The sequence below is a fragment of the Cuculus canorus genome, chromosome 2 (assembly GCF_017976375.1).
Source record: "Cuculus canorus isolate bCucCan1 chromosome 2, bCucCan1.pri, whole genome shotgun sequence".
Lineage (NCBI taxonomy): Eukaryota > Metazoa > Chordata > Aves > Cuculiformes > Cuculidae > Cuculus > Cuculus canorus.
The window spans coordinates 11,225,912-11,246,638 of record NC_071402.1 but is presented as its reverse complement, the minus strand read 5'-3'; the positions used below and the strand labels follow the sequence as shown (position 1 = coordinate 11,246,638).

Here is a 20,727-nt window from a genome sequence, read left to right as displayed (position 1 = left end):
TGTATATTATTAGGCCACTCATAACAGAATCAACAAATTTGTTTTTAATAGAGAGCTGACTTGCTCTTCCACATAAAAACACAATGTTAAGTATCACAAGATTAAGTGCCAAGTCTTGAAGAAAGATCTTGACTGTGTCAGAGCCAAGATCCTGTCAAGGCAAGCTATCTGAAACAGAGTAGAAAGAAGCATGGATACACAGTGTAGCAGCAAAAAAACAAACGCAGGACAGGGTCCAAAATGAATAAAGAACAGTCTAACAATTCAGCCATAATATAAGTCACTTAATTTAACTGCATATGTAAACATTTCATGTCAGCAACCTGCTTACTCTCATGCCAAATCTTGTTCATGCTCAAAACATGCACTTCAAAAATTTATACCTACAGAATCAGTATTTTTTAAAAATAGCAGTGATTCTTATTGCAATTTAATTTAGATTTATGCCTCTTGTACCTGGCTAACTTAACTTAATCCAATGAAGTAGTATTTGCAGCTTAAGCTGAAGCTTCACAATTCCAACATTTTCCTATATCACTCCTCCCTACTTTACTAAGTTATACCTATTCTGATAACATGTGAGATTTGAAGTGGTTTTAAACAAGTTTTGATTTCTGATTTTTGAACACAGCCCTTGCTTATCTTCCCTTTACAATTAATTTGCATGGCTATCATTTTCCAATAAACCTATATTCAAAGGAGAGAACTGATAAAACCAATAGTACAGGAAAAGGGTTTAGAGAGGTTATAACTTAAAACATCACTGAAACAAACCTGTATTTCCCTAAGCATTCACTTTCACATTAGAACCAATACAACCAACTGCTACTGTTTCAAGCACAACTGAAAAATAATTTAGCAGAAGAGTATATAATGATTTAAATTCTCCATATCACAATAATTCATCTTTTTTGTTATGCTACTCCATTTTCTTTTATTCCATCATCAAAATGCATTTGAAGATTAGCTCTCTTATTTTATGCCTGCTGATATACAGCTGAGTAAAGCAATAGCACACCCCAAAAGAAAGTAATTCAACATGCATAGCAGCAGCCAACAACACTTACCTGCCATTCTTAGGTGATATTATATCGTGCAAGAAAAACTAAAAGCAGAAATACTAACAATACGTGAACCTTCCAGAACACTTGGCATTGATCAGATAAGCTATACATCTCTTTTCAAAAGCAATTTTGGCCCTCTACTCCAAGTCCCCCCCTTATAAGGGGGGGATGAAGTTAACTGTCAAATTTCAATGCCAAATCAAATCAGGTTCACATATACACCTTTAACGTGATGATACTGGAGAGCTATGAATAGCTGTTGGAGAGCTATGAATAGCTGTTGTCAGCTAATCTATATATGCAGTATGATTCAGTGGCACATTGAAAGCGAAGAAAATAATGAGATTTTATATTCAGTCCTTCCTTTAATGTGGAATTATCTTCTTGCAATTTTAGTAAGTCTTCAAAGAATTCAAACTGATTAAAGTTTTGATAAAAAGCAGACAGAATTTTGGTTTAAAACAAGAATCACATTAGATTCCAACAGTAAAACACAATTTGCAACCCCCCGTTGAAATAAAGATTTTACATTTTAGAAATAGACATTACTTTAAATAATCACTTTCCACAATAGTTCACTGAACAGTTATCCATAGCTCAAGCATGCAAAGCTGTCAGAAGCATGGCAAAGTGAAAACATACATTTAGTACATGACAAATGCAGTCTACTGCAGGCAAAGAGTAATAGATATATAAAATCATCTTCTCACTTTCAAAATCAAGGAAAAAATTTGGCCCCTGCTCAAGGTCTGTGCATGTCAAAACTTTTAGAAGGTTCCCCATGTTAAGGTACCTGCCAAGACAAGAATGAGAGAAAAGAAAATTTTCTTTTTATAAGCAGGAACAGCCCAAATGTAGTTGAAGCAGAGGGGGAAAGAAGACCAGGGACTTCCATCAGGCACGAACTTGTTCTTCAGGCTGACACCCTGATGGAGGGAGGGAAAACCCCACTTTGAGGACGTACAGCTGGTGATCCCAGAGATGCAATGCAGCTTTCCTGTAAGAAGTGACTATGTCACCAACACCTTCATGGTCATCCCTTTGAGAAAGGGGTAGAACTCCAACTGAAGGCCTTGCCAGTGACTAATTCTGTCCTGGTACACCCTAGCACCAGTGTCCTGAGCAGGAGTACCCCACCGAGGGCCGAGGACCATCTTTGCAAGCATTGATGTGCTAGCCATGCTACAGATTTTCACTCAATGGGACAACAGAAGGAAACAGCTTTAATTTTGTCAGCCCTTTTAATTTTGTCAGAAAGCCATCATAGAAAAATGCATCAAGACACATTTCAGTGCGCAGGAAATGCTGACATAGGTTTGCCACATATCTTTTACACAAGTTGCCCAAAACATCTGCGAAACTCTGACAATTCCACTTTGGACTTTTGGATGTAAAAAATGCCCATTATCTGCACCACGAATGACCAAACCATGATCAGGAATGATTTACTATTCGCTCTTGTATAAGGTAGGATTACAGTCAACAACTGCTCAGCACGGATTACTATGGCATACTGACAGAATTTTTCATTTTATGATTACTTGATTAGCAGGCAGATGGATGGACATCACTGACCACATTGACCCAAAATGATAAGCACAAGGAAAGAAAATTTACACAGCAACATGATGGTGGCTTGGCTACTACTGAAGGGGAGAAGGCGGGGGGGAGAGTAACAAAAAAAAAAAAAAAAAAAAAAAAATGGAAAAACCACATGCAACTCTCAAATTGCAGATTTGCAGCTCAGTCCCCTAGCCTTCTCTGCAGCAGGTATAAGCAACCCTACTGTTACCATTTTAAATGCACCAGCTGTGAAGGCCCAAGAGACTTACTTTCAAAGTCCAAGAAAAAATGTGCTGCATTGTGGTCTATGTCCCTGGTTAGCACCTTAATGAGATTACCCATGCCAGCAAACCTAAAAATAAAAATGGCAAAATAATTTAGTTCCATTAACCATTTCTTATTTTAAGTACAGGCCTGGGGCTCACTGTAGCACGACTCCTGTCGGGTTTTGCACACTGGATTCATCACCCTCTGGTGGGAAGTAGAAAAAGTGCACTGTACAGAACTTTCCCACTCCCCTTCTTCTCATAGAGGAGCAATTGTTGAAAAAATTAAGAGATAGTTCTGACAAAAATAAAGATCTGACTTCTTCATCTTTAAAGCATTTAAAGAACATTACCTACGATGACTGCAGCAACTCACAGCCAATGAAGCCAGGATATAAACGATCTCAAACGCAACTGGTGGCGTCACAAGCCTGATTTTTTTTTCCACTAAAAACAAATTTCCGAAAGTCTCTTAGTAGTAATCATGTGTGGTCAATGAATAGTTTTTCCAGTCAAATCGTGTAAAGTGATGAATTAAACACAAGTTAGACTTTTCCAAACCCAGGAGATAATCAAGTTTCAAAAGTTCTTCTTATGCTTGCTGTCACATCCCAGCTAAAAGAAATCAAAACTGGAAGAAAAATTAAATAGTCATTAGATTACTCAAGGTCAGAAAAATTAATGAAACAGTTTCAAATGTTACCTTAAGTTCCAGAAATCAAGGCCTTCAGCAGGCCTACAAAAACTGCATTTCATAACAAGCCAACCTTTTCAAGGACCCTCCCACATTTTACAGAGGCTGGAGATGTACTAAGAACCCTTGCCCTGAAACATCAGTTATTTACGAGAATAAAAAAAATACAAACACAAGACACTACCGAAAAATCAGATTTCAAATTCTTTAAGAATAAACCACCAATATTCTGACACTTGGATTCAAGCATAAGATGTAAAAAAGCAAGTTTTATTCTAACTATACCAACCTACCAGTGTTTACCTGGAGGGAGGCAGCATCTTAGAGGAGTAAGAATCATTAATTTAGAAATTAAAAGAACTGAATCAATGTGAAGTCAAAACAGATTGTCTTGCAAAACTAATTTTCAGAACCAGTATTGACAGACTTTTAGCGTTCCATAAGAAAAATGCAACTAGTGTGTGATGGAAAAGCAAACTAAGAACAGCGCCTGATTTATTTCTCGGGATCCACAAGATTCAGCAATAACTCGCACAATCAACAAAAACTAGAGAAGGAAGGGGGAATTAATCCCAGATTGTTGATAATTTTTTCAGGCTTTGCTTCAATAACTACTACAGAATTATCAAGCAGCTAGAAATCTAAATTTTTAGTAAAGCAACTTTGAATGTAGTTCAACTGATTGCAACGGACTCTGCACATAGAACTTTATCCCTAGGTATAATGGCTGCTTTTCTGGGCATTCAACTTTCCACTTGAAACTCAAGAAAATGCCAAGTCCTGCTTGCAAAGTATTTGAACTTAGTTCTCTGGAAAGTCAGATCAGATTTCAGAGCCTATGAGAAACAACTATTATCCAAGAAAATTTTTAATTAGGGTGTCCAGTTTAGGCACCTCTCTTAAAAACTAATCCACCAAAACCTGTTTTTTCAAAGAAGCATCTTTTCCAGAGCTTTCTACTCCACAGCTTAGTGAGCTCTTCAGATGCTAGAAGTGCACCAACACTGTGTGAACAAACAACATGAGAAAGCAGAGAATAAGCCACTTAGTTAACTCCCCAACAATGACAACATTCATAGTCTAGAAAAAGCTGTAATATAGAGACATTCTTAAACAAATGTTTTCAGCACGGGAAATAAAAAGCCCAAAACACAAACTGCCTAATGGTGATTCAGTCTGTAGAATCAAGTTTATAAAACTAACTTCAATTTCAGAACAGCACATTACATATTTCAATTCCAACATTAACAACCAAGTAGCAAATATACAGCAGTGAGTGGTGCGAACTGCCTAAAGTGAACACTAACTACATCAAAAATCACTGCTATGCTTCAGCTCTTCAGCTGCACCATCCCCTCCTCCATCAAATTATTTTCAGTACCTCAAGTAGATGCTTCTATGCAGGCTTTGCCTTTGTTTTGATATTAGCCAGTCTCCTGACAGTTCACAGGGTCATGCATGTGGTTTAAATATTGGATAGCATTACTTCTGAAGGTCAGAGCAGGGGCATGCTTACAGGGTTGAAATATTTTGAAGGTAAACTTACAGAAGAACATAGAGGCAGTGCAGAACAGACTGTTTAACTGAATCCCTACCTCTTCCTGAAGAGAGTAAGGGGTCAGGGACTCAATTTCACAATAGAAATACCTTCATTCAGACCATCCCTCAGAAAAGTTTGCCAGTAACTAGCAAGGTATTGAGAGCGAGTTCAACAAATAGAGAAGCACAATAAAAGTCTGGCACTACAATGAATCAATAGATATGAAAAATTCAAGCAGAAGATGCAACTGACCTAATGGTAACAGTTCAGTGAACAGCCACTCTCACAAAAGGAGAGGAACTGAAGATACGAATGACTTAATTCAACTACGACAGCAACAAGATTACAAGATGTGATATAGGAATACATTTCGATTTACATGAACGCAAAGACGCATGGATACTTGTTCATAATAGAGTTCATAACAGATGGCTTGTGCATTCAGTATTCTGAAAAAACCCTGATAAACTTCAGTCATATCACAATTTTTCATCCAAGATATGCAATTATATTTGCTTTCTCAGCAGCAAAACATTCATTGTCTATCCAGTTTTTACAGTGTGAATGGAAACGTAGCAGAAGCTGGACAAACACAAGATTTTTGAAACTTGTATTAAGAGGAATTTTAACAGTTACTCAAGATCTCAAGTATTCCTTAACACTAGAAGATTTGTTGTTTTTTAAGAACTATGAAAAAGACCATTCCTTCAATCTAAAAAGTCTTTATTAAGCTATAAAATGAGCTTAAAAACTCAATTTAGACAACAGTTGAGTAGACTAATCTAGCATTTCTTGGTAGGACACCTCTCTCCTTGACATTCAAGGTAATGAATGCAAGAATCAACAGATAGGAATTTACTCTTCCAGCAAGGCTAAGCAACAGTCCCTCGAGCTCCAAAATGGCTACCTAGAAATGAGACCAAAGTGCCACCACCACGTAACTTCCCAGGTGCATGGAAGCAGCAGCAGGCCAACAAGCCATGGCTCAGGTTAAATGGGTGTACTCTTCTGTACATCATTTTGCTTCAAAAGGTATAGCCAAGCAGCACGAATAGCTGATCTACTGTCCTCATGTGGAATCCTAAAGACAAGAAAATGATTCCGAGGCTGCTGTGTCAGCAGAATACGTGCACCAATCTAGAGTACGGCAACCTAGTTCAGAGATGCCTCAGGCTTCTGACAGATCCAGATTTACTAGAGATTGTCCTTTTGTTCAATATGGACAATATGAAAAATCATTTGCATTTGTGCTGGACCCAAAACACATGACTAAGTGTCAACTACTGGCTCTAATATTAAAGATGCTGACAACTCGCAAGCAGTCAAAGAAACAGTCCACAAAACTAGCCGTCACAGTTATCTTCGGGGAACCTCTTCGGCTATTTGATGCCCTGTAAAAGCATCACCAACATGGAAGATTTTGGTAGTTCTATGAAGACCTTTCTTAGTGACTAACCACCATAGTAGCATATCCAGTCAGCACTCATTTACCAAGTACTCTTCTAGATTTGGCTGCAGTAAGTAGAATTACTGTTTTAGAAAGTCAGAAGTGGTTCCAGTCAACTAGCCCCGACACTGAGCCATCATAGTCTAGTCAAGGACGTTTTCCAGCAGTAAGTGCATCCTTTTTGAGCACATTACCACATCAGTCAGCCCCAATTCACAAAAGATTTGAGCCTGTATAAAGACCAGAGCCAAAAGCAAGCACTACTACTGAGTTCTGTATCTTGCAGCTGGGCTTTGTCTCAGAGCCAAACAGCTGACTCAGAACACTGACTAGAGGTGACGTTCGTGGGTGCAAACACACCTCTTGACAATTGTTCCAACACAATGGAACAAAATCCACACTGAAGCTGTAACCCTTATCAAGAAGCATTTTGCATATTGCAATCACCAATATAAAAATATTCACATGTCCAGCCTTAAGTACAGTTTAGGTCACTATCTATTTGCTCTTCAGCTTGTCAGCCTCTGTCCAATTTTAATTGGTATTCTCATTCCAATACAGAACAGTTCAAAACCTGCAAGCTGTGTTTTCTCCCAAGGGTTTTATTCATTTTAGGATTTTATAGTAGTGTCCACACGAGGTAAACTGACAGTGTAAGACTCAGTAGAAGCACACTTTAAGACCACTGAAGCTCTCTTCCTTGCATGAATCCAACATGATAAAATCAAAGCAGAAAAACACTACTAACCTCTGCCCAAAAACTGACTGGCCCTATGAAGCTGCCCAGAATCCCTCCTGGCATGCTCTGGACTCCAGCACAATACTCGAGCCACGTGGAGCAGGTTATGGGAAATCAGAGCGTGAGCCATGAATGCAGTTTAAACTTGACCTACTTGCAGAGGAAGACATACGGAATGCCACATTTGATTACAATGATTTGGCCCATTACAGCCTTATGGGGTTGTATGATGTTACGAGTAGTGTCATGATCAGACAAGCGGAAAGCAAAGGCATATTTTCAAAACAAGTCTTGCACGCATGCCCTTCATGCTGAAAACATCCCTGACACATTTCAAGATAGTTTTTTTCCTAAGCTAAGCCCAGGGGAAATTTAATAGAAATAGATGATGCAACTAAATTCAGTCAAGCACCAAAGAAATTTCCCCCTCTTGCATCTGAAAGAAAAAACACTTTAACAAGGATTTTGTTTACAACTGGTGAGCAGTTAGAAAACTTATTCTTCTTAAAGATAAAATACTACAAAGGCATTCATAAGTGGTATTTTTAATTTTGCTTTGTTCTATTGGAAGAACAGCATGCTTTCAAACTAGTTAAAAGAAAAAAAACAACAGTTAAATAAATAGATTAAAAATAACGCATTCGTGACCACTGAAGAATTCCTGGTTCAGAAGAACACCAGCTCACCTTCTGGAAAAGCACACACTATACCCAAGGCTACCCTTAATGACGCTTAAGACTGAACAGGAACATGCAGAGTAAGAAAATTGTACTCTGAAACCCTCGCATCCATGTTGTTGAGCCTGGAGGAGGAACGTAAGCACAACACTACATGGAAAGCACATCCAGTTAAGGTGCAAACATTTTCTTCCAAAGATTGAGTTTTAAATTTTCAACTGGTCATTCGTGTGCAGCATAAACCTCTGATTCAGAGATAAAATGATAAAACATGATAAACTCTGATAAAACAGTAAATGGAAAACACTTATAGTGTTAAAAGTCTAACATTATAGTATAACAATACAATGTTACCACAGAAACAAAAACCTAGCTGACTGTCACTCTATATCGTTTTTCTAGAATGATGGTCCTACCAGCCTGGCAATTGCTTCAAGGCTTACTGAACAATTTCTGCCCGTGGTATCCAGCCATGAACAGGGAGGAGGGGTAAAAAAAAAATTAAAAAAAGAGAAAAAAATGCAGTGATTGGTGGCTGCCCACATCAGCTGAATCAAAGGCAGCCCTTAGCAACACACAGCATCACAGAGCCAACAGCCTATTGGATCAAGTGCCAGTTTCTCTCCCAGTGAAGCAGTTAAGCTTCACAAGCAGTGTGTATATAAAACTGCTCTGAACCTTAAAAGCTAGAGAGTGCTGCAGACATAGAAACGGGCTTGTGAACTACCTTGCAGAAATCTCTCTTTTCAGAAAGTCGTAACATTTTCCTTGGATTCAAACACGCTTCTCCTAGTCTAATGCCTATTTATTTCTCTTCTAAATAGCACTGCAGAAGCGTAGATGCCCTCTGACACATTCCAGTTCCTACTACTGATAATTAGTGGTGTTTAAAGTAATAAAGACCTGTCATTAAACAAAATCCCAAAGTAATAAAATACACTGTCCAGACAAGAAATAACTACTGAGGTAATAGTAAAAAAAAAATACTGGTTGTCATTCAGTCTGGAAGAGAGACCAACACATGGAAACTATCAGCTTTAGATTCAGGAAGGAGGAGCCTGGTGCTATTACCTTAACGCAAGTTAGATTTTAGATAAACTGGTCTCACTTTCAGGACTTAGCATAGCTATAGTCACAGATACTGTCAGATACTGACATCAAACTGCTGAGTCAAACACACATATGAAGTGCCACAGCAGTCACCAGATGCACATAAGACAGGATTTCATTTGTTGCCGGGTAATTTGTCCTAGCAAACATAAGATTTCATCAGGTTTTATATACGCTTTCATGACCTACTTCACAGTCCTAACCTATGCAGAGATCCATGCACAGCTTTCCACTCCTGACACCTAGTGGTTATTCTTTCACAAACAACTAATTGCAAATCAATCAGAAGATTAAGACAAGAGATATGCATGCATCTCCACACCCACTCGCACCCAGAAATACATCACTGAATTCCTGGGGCTTAAGTCTTCAATATTTATCTGAACAGTAGTAAAACAATTTATGCAGCCAAATAGGAAATGGTTTTTGTATAGGAAAGTAAGTATTCATGCTACTTAAAATCTATTTTAAAGCTGCCTCTGATGTCAGCCTTTTCCCCTAAACTGACTTTGATATAATAAACTGTTTTAGTTGAAACTGAAGTTACTTTACTGATGATGTGTGATTTCAAAAAAGACTCCTTTCTGAACAAAACCAAATTCAAAACTTGTCATATCAGGAAAATGGAGGGCTGCCAGAGAAAACAGTCTACTGAAAAGGCTCACATTCCTCAAAACCAAAATTGTAAAGTACGGTCAGGTCAGTGTTTATTCAGTCCATTTTTCCACTTAGAGAAAATAAAGGGAAAGGCACTGAAGAATCCGCAGTTCCTTTAGAAGAGGCAGTCTTAAAGCCTTGTTCATTGGGGAATATTTTAGTGGCACCGCTGACACTGAATAACTTGTTTGACAGGAGCTACAACAAAATAACTAAGCATGCCCACACAAGTCTGGAATAAACCCCAATTTGTCTTGAAGGATTACTCATTTTTAAAACAGAAGTTGTATTGAAAAGGGGAGAGACTACGCTCCAAAAATCTGCTCCGATTTACCCTTCAGCAAGTGACTGCACAATTCTTCAAGAATGGATCTGGGGCTAATAAATAATTAGAAATGCCTTTCCTCTTTCAAAATTACACCACCTCACCAAGCTTTCTAACTTAATTCAATATAACGCCCCTTTTAATTCAACTACATTACAACCATGAGATTAAAAAATACTTCTTTTAGTTCAAGGACATTTACACTCAAATGCAGTTTACACGTTGCTGTCTTTTTCATAGTCTGAAATGTTAAAAGCCTGCCGCAGTGCTGCAACTCGTCCAACAGAGGTCACTACCTTATAACGTGATCTTCCAAAGAAAGGGAAGCTTGTAACACATATGTTCATACTTAAAGCCTTACAGCTCAGAGCCGGCAATTTCCTTCCAGCTCAAATACTGCATGTAATCCATGACACTGCGACGTTCTCATGGAAACAGTGGCTGAAGTCTGTCCTTTTCAAAGTTGAGGACATCTGTTTTTATCAGGTACGTAAAGAAGCAGAAAAGCATTTGACAAAAGATGTGGTATGCTTACAGATAGGTCTTTTTATTATTTTACAGAAAACTTTCTTCCTCTACAAAGACTGCGCGCCTACCAAAACTGTGCCATACTACTATACTACTAAAAAGTTTCATATTTCAAAGATGTCAGCCTGTAATTTAACAGCTGTCAAGCTCTCCTCTCGAAAAAAATCCGTCAATAACAATAATCTGCGTAAGTCCTACTCCAGCCAGCTTTTCAACTCAGTGCAAAGAAAAAAAATAATGCACAACCCCCCCTCCACAGACCTTCCATAATAATCTAACTGCTAGAAAAAGATTCCTAACTTCACTAAAGTGCTTAGTCCATTGGGCTACCAGTTGTCAAGATGATGGATATAAGTATTCATTGGCACATCCTATCACAAGGGACATTTTTGGAATGTCACAGCACTTAACCACAAACCTGTGTGTGTGAACCTGACACTAACTGTCCATCTGCAAATTCAGTTCAGTTACATACCAGCTCTGAGCTACTCAGGAGGAAGATAAATCCTACGGCCTTCCAAATCACATAGCTGGAAGGCAGATTTCCATATTTCAGGACAGCTTTCTGATTATTCTGCTATCACAGAATCACCAGGTTGGAAAAGACCTCCAGGATCATTGAGTCCAACCATTCTCATCAACCACTAAACCATGCCTATCAACCACTAAACCATGCCCCTGAACATCTCATCCACCCATCTTTTAAATACCTCCAGGGATGGTGACTCCACCACCTCCCTGGGCAGCCTATTCCAGCACCCAATGACCCTTTCTGTGAAAAATGCTAACTTGATCATCTTATCTCATCTTCCATCCCTCCAAAAACATCTCAAATTTTCTTTTATTCTTACAAACAAACTAAAGGTGGCCGGTAAGTGTAAGACAGCATAAGACAACTTATTTTCATCCACCAGTTAGAAATACGGAGGAACATTTTCTGTTCTCCAGTAATATTACACAGCCTGTAATCCGTTATGATCGGCAGCAAGCATACAGAAATCCATGTAGGGTATGATTTCCTGCACCAGGCAATCTGTGAACTCTACAAGTCCATTTCATCTCATTTCACAAGCAGTTCACAGCAGTTCTTGGAGAAAACCAGGTACATATGCAGAACAGAGAGCCACTAAAGAATGCTGAATACATTTAATAATCACATCTGGCTCAGAAAAACACTTGACCTGGAAAGACTTACATACTGGAAGAACTACCAATATATGCACTCCCTATTTGTACTCTTCCCTAGGCATCTTCTAACGTTTAAAGGTTAAGGTTTTACTGCATAAAGCTGTTCTTCAAGTTTTAACCTTATTCAGAAAGCAACATCCATTTAAGTTTGAAATTTAACTGACGTTTTCAACAGTCCCCAGATCTTTACCACTGTTACCTTACTATTGAAAGCCTTCTGCCAGCCCCTTCAAACCCTTCACGCTAGGGATTCCCAGCTAGTTTAAGATGCTGTTAAGCATTTAGCAGCTACTTTGTCTCAGCACAGCTGGAAGAGGTAAAAGCATCAGCAGAGTCAGTTGCCTGAACTTTAGGGCTTCTGAAGCTGACACTACTACTTTAGTTTATAAACAAATATTTTCCCTTCAATACCCAAAACACTGCTGATTCACAGCTTCTTCCAAGAAAACAGAAGTTTCTTGCCACACGCTGCAGCTGCTCACTGGACAGCCTTCCTCCACCTGCAGCCAGTACCATTCCCAGCCTCTTGAGTTTTGCTAGCTTTTCTGGAATGATCTCACCTTCCTGAGCAGAATCGGCACTCTTCTAGTAGAGGAACAAGGGGAGTTTGTGAAAACATGTATAAAACCAAGTGCACATGCGCAGAAGGAAGTAAGATGGTCATGACTGGAGACTGTACTCAGCAAGAGGGACCCATGGTCTGACGCAGTTCAGCAACTCTTACAGTGTATCCTTTGCAAACACACACAATGCTGTAAATAAAAATTTGCACTAGTTCAAACTGCAACTTCACTAATACACTTATCCAAGACTTCAAAAGTAAAGGCTACCAAATAAAAGCACTACTACTGCTGAATGGCACTGGATGGTTTTCCATTAGCAAGACAGTAGGCTAGAAGAACTCTTGTTCTGACTCAACACTGCTGTAAGTTCTCCTAAGAATGAAAAAAAACGTGATATAAATCTCATTAAAATCAGCGATTTCGTGAAACAAGTATTTAATACATCAATCGCACTAAAATAAGGGACAATTACTTTAACGACACATTTATAGCGCCACATCTTCTTAAACCGTGAGTGAAGTATTCAAATAATTTTGAACATAGAACTTGGAAGTGTTTTCTGCTACTGTCAACAAAACTCATGACAAATCATTTGTAAAATACAGTTCCCAAGAATACAAAGAGCTTTTTGATGATTCATCAGAAACAGAAGCAAAATAAATCCTACCTCATGTTTGGTAGCATTACCTTCCCAATTTGACAGAAGTAGTTGGCTATGCTGGCACAGCACAAGAAACACTATGCAGTAGCTTAGATGACAACCAGCAAGTTATGCTCAGTGAAGTCTTTAGCTTTCAGTTTTATATGCTACATATTCAGCATCACAAGCTTGTGTAGGATACTGGTTTCTGGCATAAGGCATGTGGTTCAGAAAAGGTTTGAAGTCACAGAGTCACTTTCTAGTAAAGAAACTAAGAAAAACCACCAAAACATTATCTCTTCATTCAAAACTTCCAAGAAATTTAAGTACAATCTTCCAGGATAAGTTCTTAAATGGGGCCAAACTACTACATTCTGTGCACACTAAAAATGCCTTTATTGAAAGAATGTGACTTCTTCACACCAGTGAACAGTTTTCAAAACCATTACCATACTGTGTGATGAGGTACTGTGCAAGCAAAAACACCCAAATACTTGCAAACACAACCTTGTTTCACATTTTTAACTATAGAGAAGGACAAATCAGGTTACACATCAGGACTTGCTAGTAAACACCAGAAATTTCAGAAGTTTTAGAAACAAATGGGGCAGGGAAAGGAGTTCTTAAGAAAGAATTGCTAACATTCAGCACAGTCCAATTTTCTGCCCTTTAACACATGACAATTATTGCATCTTACATGTCACAATATTTTTCAATACGTTGCGTTTCAATTCTTACCTACAGCCAGTGCTGCACTCTGTTCCTGGCCTCCAGTCTGTTTTAAAAGAAAAAGAGGTTATCAAAATTCATTCTTTTGCACCAAAATGCTTCATTGTAATGCTACATGACTTTGTAAAAAGCAAACACGCATCTGCTCCAGGCACTGTACTAGATCTACCTCATAAACAAAGTTCTGGATCTACTTCATAAACAGTTATGGATCTGTATGATGCTGACTTTAGAAAAACATATTTAAAAAAAAGAATGAAGAAATATGTTTTATTTCTAGGCGTATAAATAAATAGTGAACACAATTCTTCGGCAACAAACTTGTTTCTAGGGAAAAAGGCTGCTGTGTTAGCCCACATGAACATAAACCCCATAATAAACTAATTACTGAAGAGTCAAAGCTGCAATAAAATAGCAGTGGCAAATTGTTCCATTTCACTTTGCAGATACAAAAAAAGAAACTAACAAGATTAATTCATTCACACAAACTGGCTCTTAAAAAACACATTCCTTGCATGCTGACCTCCAGAGAAGTTATTTTCAAGCCACCACTGAAAATCCTTTGCGAAGCAAAGAAAACTAGCATTCTTAGACTGCCTCAGTCTGCTATTAGCCGTTTTAAGGACAGTGAAATAGTTGTGTTAATAGTGCAGTTTAAAAAGAGAAGATATGGAGTACTGCAGTATCTCATAAAGCTTCACAGGAGATAGCGTAATATCATGTCGGATAGGCTCTGAAGATCTACAGCAGCATCACAGGCAAGAAACAGAGTGGAGACCCCAGTGAGAATAACTCTTCACAGCCCACAGAACCTAACATAGCAAAAAGATGACTAACAAACACTTAAAACTGTAGGAATTTATTTCTCCATTCCTTCCAGTGTTGCAACTCTCTCAAAGAGACTTCCCCCTTGACTAGGGTTTCTTTAAGTTTCAGTAGCATCTGATTTTTCCTTTTGCCACCTGGCTTCAGCCTCCCTTTAGTCTCTTGGTCATAAGCAACAGCCAGTGCTTCAGAACAACTGCTTCTCAGGACAAAAAGATGCTTAACAGCACAATCTTCAGAAGACCTTTTGCAACTTCCCTAAAACTCACACACTCTCACTAGGCATATTTTATGTTTTTCAATTCCCTCCTCGTGCCTGCCGACTGCTCAATTCATGCTTTGAGACAAACCAACAGAAACCAAACACTGACTGGAAAACATTGTTCCCTTGCAGGTCAGGGATGAACATAACCAATATTGCAAAAAAGGGAAATTGAAACCAAAGTTAGTCTCAATGTGACTTCAAAAAGGAAATTTCCCCCCAAAAAATAATTCAAACTGGACGAAACATTTAATAACACTAAAAAATTATACCTAAAAGTAGACTGGGGAAGAGACTGGAGGGGGATAGTCAGGAGCTCTGTTTAAGATGATTTTGGGTTGAAAGTCCAACTTGATTCACTGAGCTATAAACAAAAAGGAAAAGTCCAAACCCATTAGAATGGCCAGACTACAGATATAAATATGGAAGTAACAGCGGAAAGAAAAAACAAAACAAAACAAAACCACACTCCAGCACAAGGCTAGGGACTTTTTAAAAAATGTTTCCTAACAGCATTATTTCATTGCAAAACAATTGTCTAAATTCCCAACTGAGAAAATTATTTTAAAAAAAACCCTTGAATTGCGTGGTTCTCTACAACTGTTTGGACACAATACAAGTGCCTACCACCTGCATGAAAAGCCTGCTGATACCCAGGTAGCTTGTACTGAAGGCTCCACTGAATGAGGGAAGGCCCAGTAGAGCCATTAGGCAAAAGGGGAACAATTGGGGAAAGCTGAGAGCTATTGGTCACAGTCGGACTATCATCGATAACAGGCAAAGAGATGTTAGCACAAAAATCCATTAATAGATTCCTATCTTTTAGTACCGACAAGCATGCCTCCATGAGGAACAGCTCAAATCATGCCATCAACTCAGTTTATACTGGCAAGCTTACAGATATTTGATTTTTGTTCAGTGCAACTTCATACCACACAATATTTTAAATGCAGAGGTTAGCACTATGCAATATAATAAAGCACTGTCTAAATGGGTAATAAAATGACTTGCAGATTTCTAGCAGTCAGTGAGGAATCATCAGTGAACATCCACTACAAATGGCCATATATGAAATTAATAGTGTGATGGATTCTTAACACAACTAATTCTTGCATTTCCAGATGCTCTTTCATTCAAGACAACTCTATCTAAAATGAACAATCGCCTGTTATCAGGATCAGAGTGGAGGATCCCAGTCAGTGCAGAGGACCTGCAGAACATCTGAGCTTCCTTCTGACTGCTTCTCAAGCTCTGGATCCGCAGATTAACACCAACAGGCACAAGTTGAGACATGTATACTAAATTAATTTTATAGGCAGTGAAAACTGACTAATACAAATGCAAGCATTTTTTCAACGGCTTGTGATTCTGAGGCAGCTCTTTAACATTACCTTAGAGAGAAGCACCTCTGGGCAGGGAAATTACCTTTTATTCAATGGGTTAACAGCTCACAGATTTTGTTTAGCCTTTTCTTATACCATTTTATGGAGTCAAACAGCAGAAAGATTACGCATCCCAACCTATCAATCTATTACACACAACCCCTCTCTGCTGACCTGCAGCCTAACTTCACCACAGCAGAGAAAGACCAAAGCATCCACTAACATCCCAGTCCAACTGAAATGCAAAGAATAGTAACACCAGTTGGAGAATAAATGGGGAAAAAATCCCAACATCCACAGCCATTAGAAACAGACAGTGAGTCATCTAAACAGCAGCAATTCACTTTCAGAAGAAAACAAAACCAAACATCATTCACACAGAAAAGCCTATAGTTGACACAAGTCAAATGATACCCAAATACAAAAGAAGCCCTAAGTAAACTTGGCATTATTGTGGATAAGGAAACTTGGGGGGGAAAAAAAAAATAACAACTGCTAACCGCTCAATAAGCCCTGTGTTTTGGGTATCCACCTTGTATTGGAACCGATGCCGCTCAACTTGTCAGTACATTAAAATAGATTTCAAATGAGAAAAGCTAACCATTAACTTCCAGTACGAACCCAATGTCTTCCACCCAACCCTGACTGAAGTAATGAAGCAGCCTCTATGTCCAAGCATAGATTTGTCAGCAACTGTCAGTCAAGATCTGCTACAAGATCAGAGATTTTGAAGGCTTTCTAACACTCAGGTTCTTCTGCTTATTAAGAACTGAAACTACCGAGTAGTGAAAAAGAATTGATGACAATTTGCAGTAAGAATCTGAATTATTTTCTGTGTACTCTGCTGATACTTCACCTTGTCAAGGAACTTCAGAAAGAATTACTTCATAAAGCTTACAACACTTATCAAAGAAACCTTGCACAGGATTCATATACTCCAGGTCAGGCATTAGGCACTCAGGCTTTAGTAGCCATCCTCAAAACACAATCCACTCTGCTGCTTTCACAGAGCATGTGTTTAAATTGCTTGTTTGAAGGTCAAGTTTGCACTTGGATTTCCCTTGGTAAGCATCACCAACTTGAACTCTGTGCATGCCAGAGGTGGACTACAGCACAGATGTTCTCAGCCCATCAATCTTAAAGGCTTTTTGCACACTGCTGAACAGAACAGGACCTAGCTCAAAGACTACACTGCTCTGGCAATTTTTAGACTCTCTTGCTCTCTTGTTCAAGGTACAGACGAAGTTTGAGGAAACCACTCCAGAAGTTGCTTACTCTTAAGAGGCAAACATTACAACATAAAAAGCAAGCCCAGTTCAAAAGAAAACCGCAAGTCAAATACATCCCACATCTTGTGGGTAATAAAAAGAGAATGCTAAGAAATCTTTAGCAACAAAACTTGATCTTTATTTTGTAACAATAACAGATGGCTAAGCTATAAAAAATAAATCACAGCAAAGATCACATTTCGAATGGAAGTTTCAGGGCATCTCCAGATGAACCCATGGTTCAATGCGAAATGGATGCAAAATCCAATGTTAACATCAGTGATTCTAAAAAGATTATTTTATATCGGTATGGCAAACAAACGTTAGATTAAGTCTATAAAAAGGTGGTGTATCACTACTGCAAAGGGTTCTTATTCTTTATAAAAAAATCAAATCCACTGGTTGCCTGCTATAAAACCACCTTTTTGACTTCTGGATTTAGAAAACTTCAGCTCAAATCTCTCTTCTCCATTTGTTTCTATTTATTCCTCTGAAGCTAAATTGTACCTTCAAAGGCCACAACATTTCTAGGAAGCCTGTTCCAGTGCTCCATCACCCTCACAGTAAAGAAGTTTCTCATGTTCAGGTGGAACTTCCTGTGCTCCAGTTTGTGCCCGTTGTCCCTTGTTTGGCTGCTGGGCATCCCTGAAATGACTCTGGCCCCATCCTCTTGATGCCTGCCCTTTAAATATTTCCAAGCATTGATAATACCCCCTCTTAATCTTCACTTCTCCCAGCTAAACAGACCCACGTGTCTCAGCCTCTCTTCGTAAGAGAGATGCTTCAGTCCCCTGATCATTTCTGTGACCTCTGCTGGACTGTCTCCAGTAGTTCCTTGTCTTTCTTGAACTGGGAAGCCCAGAACCGGACACAAGAATCCAGACTGGGCCTCACTAGAGCAGATCAGACAGAAAGGATAGCCTCCCTCAACCTGCCCGTCACACTCTTCTCAATGCATCCCAGGGATACCATTGGTCTTCCTGGCCACAAGCGCACACTGCTGGCCAAAGACTCTTTCTCTATCCTATACCATTTCTCGTTTTCCTTGCTACACTCAAACCTGTATTAGGTTTATAATTTAATGACAGAAGGGGTGATCTGAAATAACAACTTTCTTGGCAGTTCTTGACCTGTGTTAGACACCTGCTAAAAGCACACATCATGCTTTTTGTCGTTTATTCACAGATTAAAAGGGATTTATGGCCAAATAACTCATTATACACAGGCCTACAGCTCTTCATTTTGTGCATCTATACACCTAATGACATTCAGCTGTGTGCTAAATCAGGAGCACAATTAATTACTCTGTATAATCTAAGTGAGGTCTACAAAGCACTGCTGCAGTTTCTCTAAAGTGGAGTCAGAAGATTTAGCTTCAAAAAGGAATGTTGCAAAGAGTCATCCAGTTTGCTTTGAAGAAAGTATTTCAAGAAGTTTAGATGCTGCACTAAAGATTAACAAAAAGATGACAAGGTCATATACACATACCCTTTTTATCAAAAAAGAGGGAAAATCATACGTGAGAAGCTTGTATGTCATGTGAGGATACTCAGATATAAGGCTAATACTCAGCATGAAAATTTCAATTCCATTCACTCACGGGTACTTTTTCCACAACAAGCCACTACCTTGGCTTAGTGGAAACAGTAAAATGAACTATCATAATCCTTTACTTTTGTACCCTTTCAAATATTAACATAGGAAAAAAAAAAAGCTGCAAGTACAACACTAAGTGCAAAGCTGTTTCTTTGTAACTAAATCGGAAGATTTATTTAAATATTTCCAAATAATATTTGTCACTTCCCAAAACAATTGAGAATATTAAATATTGGTAAACCAGAAGACAAATAAGGACTTTTAGGAAAACAGAGACGGGAATTCTTTTAGTTGTTTAATTTCTAATTTGGGATGAGGTCTTTTTGTTTGTGCTAGTTGTTTTTTAGCGGGGGGGGGGGGGGGGGGGGGGGGGGGGGGGAGCAGAACTGTGACATTTCAGTCCTGGATATGAGCTCCTGTTTTACTGCAAGGAAACAAAAAAGGCCTGCCAGCATTACTGAAGCATGCCCTGTGTCTAATAGTCAATTATTCAAACAACTGACCTTGCTATTTCTGGTAGCATATTATCTCCTGCTTTTCATTTGAACCTTTATAAGTTTAAACCCTGAAGTGGTTTAGTACTGGGTATATTACATGAGCACAGAGTTGAAGGACTATATAGCAGTCAAGCTTTCACTCCTCAAAGAAGTACTCACGTATTACTAAGCTGGGAAGAGACACTAGATACCGTTACATGCAGCATTGCTTCTTTTCTGCAGTGGATGCTTCCTTTGATGTTATGCTGTTAACATCCAGTTGTGAAGTGTTCCTGAATACCAGCTGAGTGATTCAACAGCCTTTTTATCCAAGCAATACAAATGATATAATTTCTTAGTTATACGGCAAAATTTAAGGCAGAGTTCTGACTCAATATCAGCATAACAGAAAAGAAACCATAGCCTGTCCCAGGAAGTTCGCAGCAATACTCATCCTCTTGTGTAATAAAAACACTAAGACAAGGAAAGGTCAAAAGGGCTTTCCCATTGAACATTATTAGTAGTGCATTATCAGCTCTGAGCAACCCCAGCCCTATGTGGTAACGCTTAAAAACTGGAGTCCTTATTTCTTATAATCTAGATTTCAACGCTCAGGGTAAATCCCTTATCTCTGGACTATACTAGGTCAGATGAAGAGAAGGAAACTTCTGTCATGAAAGGAAACCAATCTGAGAGGAGAGTCACTTAACACCTAGAACATTTTTACTGGTTTTAGTGATTGTTTTTAACCATAAAATAGTTTCTCAACAGTATCACAAATTGAGAGATGAAACTGTAGTTCATGTTCCAACAGGCAAAATTGTAAGATGAATCTAGACTTGAGCCAATCAGGCTAGAGCAACAGAAGTTTCCCAGACATCTCTGCTGCTCAGAGGCAATGAATTTGTCTATTCGGAATTACAAAGAACACCAACTGGCTTTTAAAGAGCCTGAAAAGCCCTTCCAAAGGAAATCAACAGCATTAAGTTTTTCCCCATGCTTTTCAGACTTGAGGGCTGAGCAGGTTATAGGGGATACCCAGGCAGTTCACTAACTCCTTCTCCCCTAGTACTGTCCCACTATGCAAGCTTCAGCAGAGTCATCTCCTCCATAGTTGCAACTCACAGGAAGAAATGGTGCTCAAGAGTGACTCTGACAGAGCCTCAGGACAAATAGTAATTTCTGCCC

General features: G+C 38.8%; 1 protein-coding gene across 6 annotated transcripts in view; it reads right to left on the bottom strand.

The window, feature by feature from the left end:
- CYRIB (CYFIP related Rac1 interactor B) overlaps positions 1-20,727 on the bottom strand; it is a 99,931-nt gene that overhangs the window by 15,847 nt on the left and 63,357 nt on the right. For 2 of the 6 annotated variants that reach the window (XM_054057274.1, XM_054057277.1), the window contains exons 3-4: positions 13,740-13,776; positions 1,775-1,857 (exon numbers count right to left, since the gene is read on the bottom strand). In XM_054057274.1, coding sequence (XP_053913249.1) covers positions 1,775-1,847 — 73 coding nt within the window. In that variant the 5' untranslated portion in view covers positions 1,848-1,857; positions 13,740-13,776. Of the gene's footprint in view, positions 1-1,774; positions 1,858-2,896; positions 2,980-3,246; positions 3,525-13,739; positions 13,777-20,727 lie in introns of those variants that run through there. The other 4 variants (XM_054057278.1, XM_054057276.1, XM_054057280.1 and 1 more) reach the window with 4 other exon arrangements.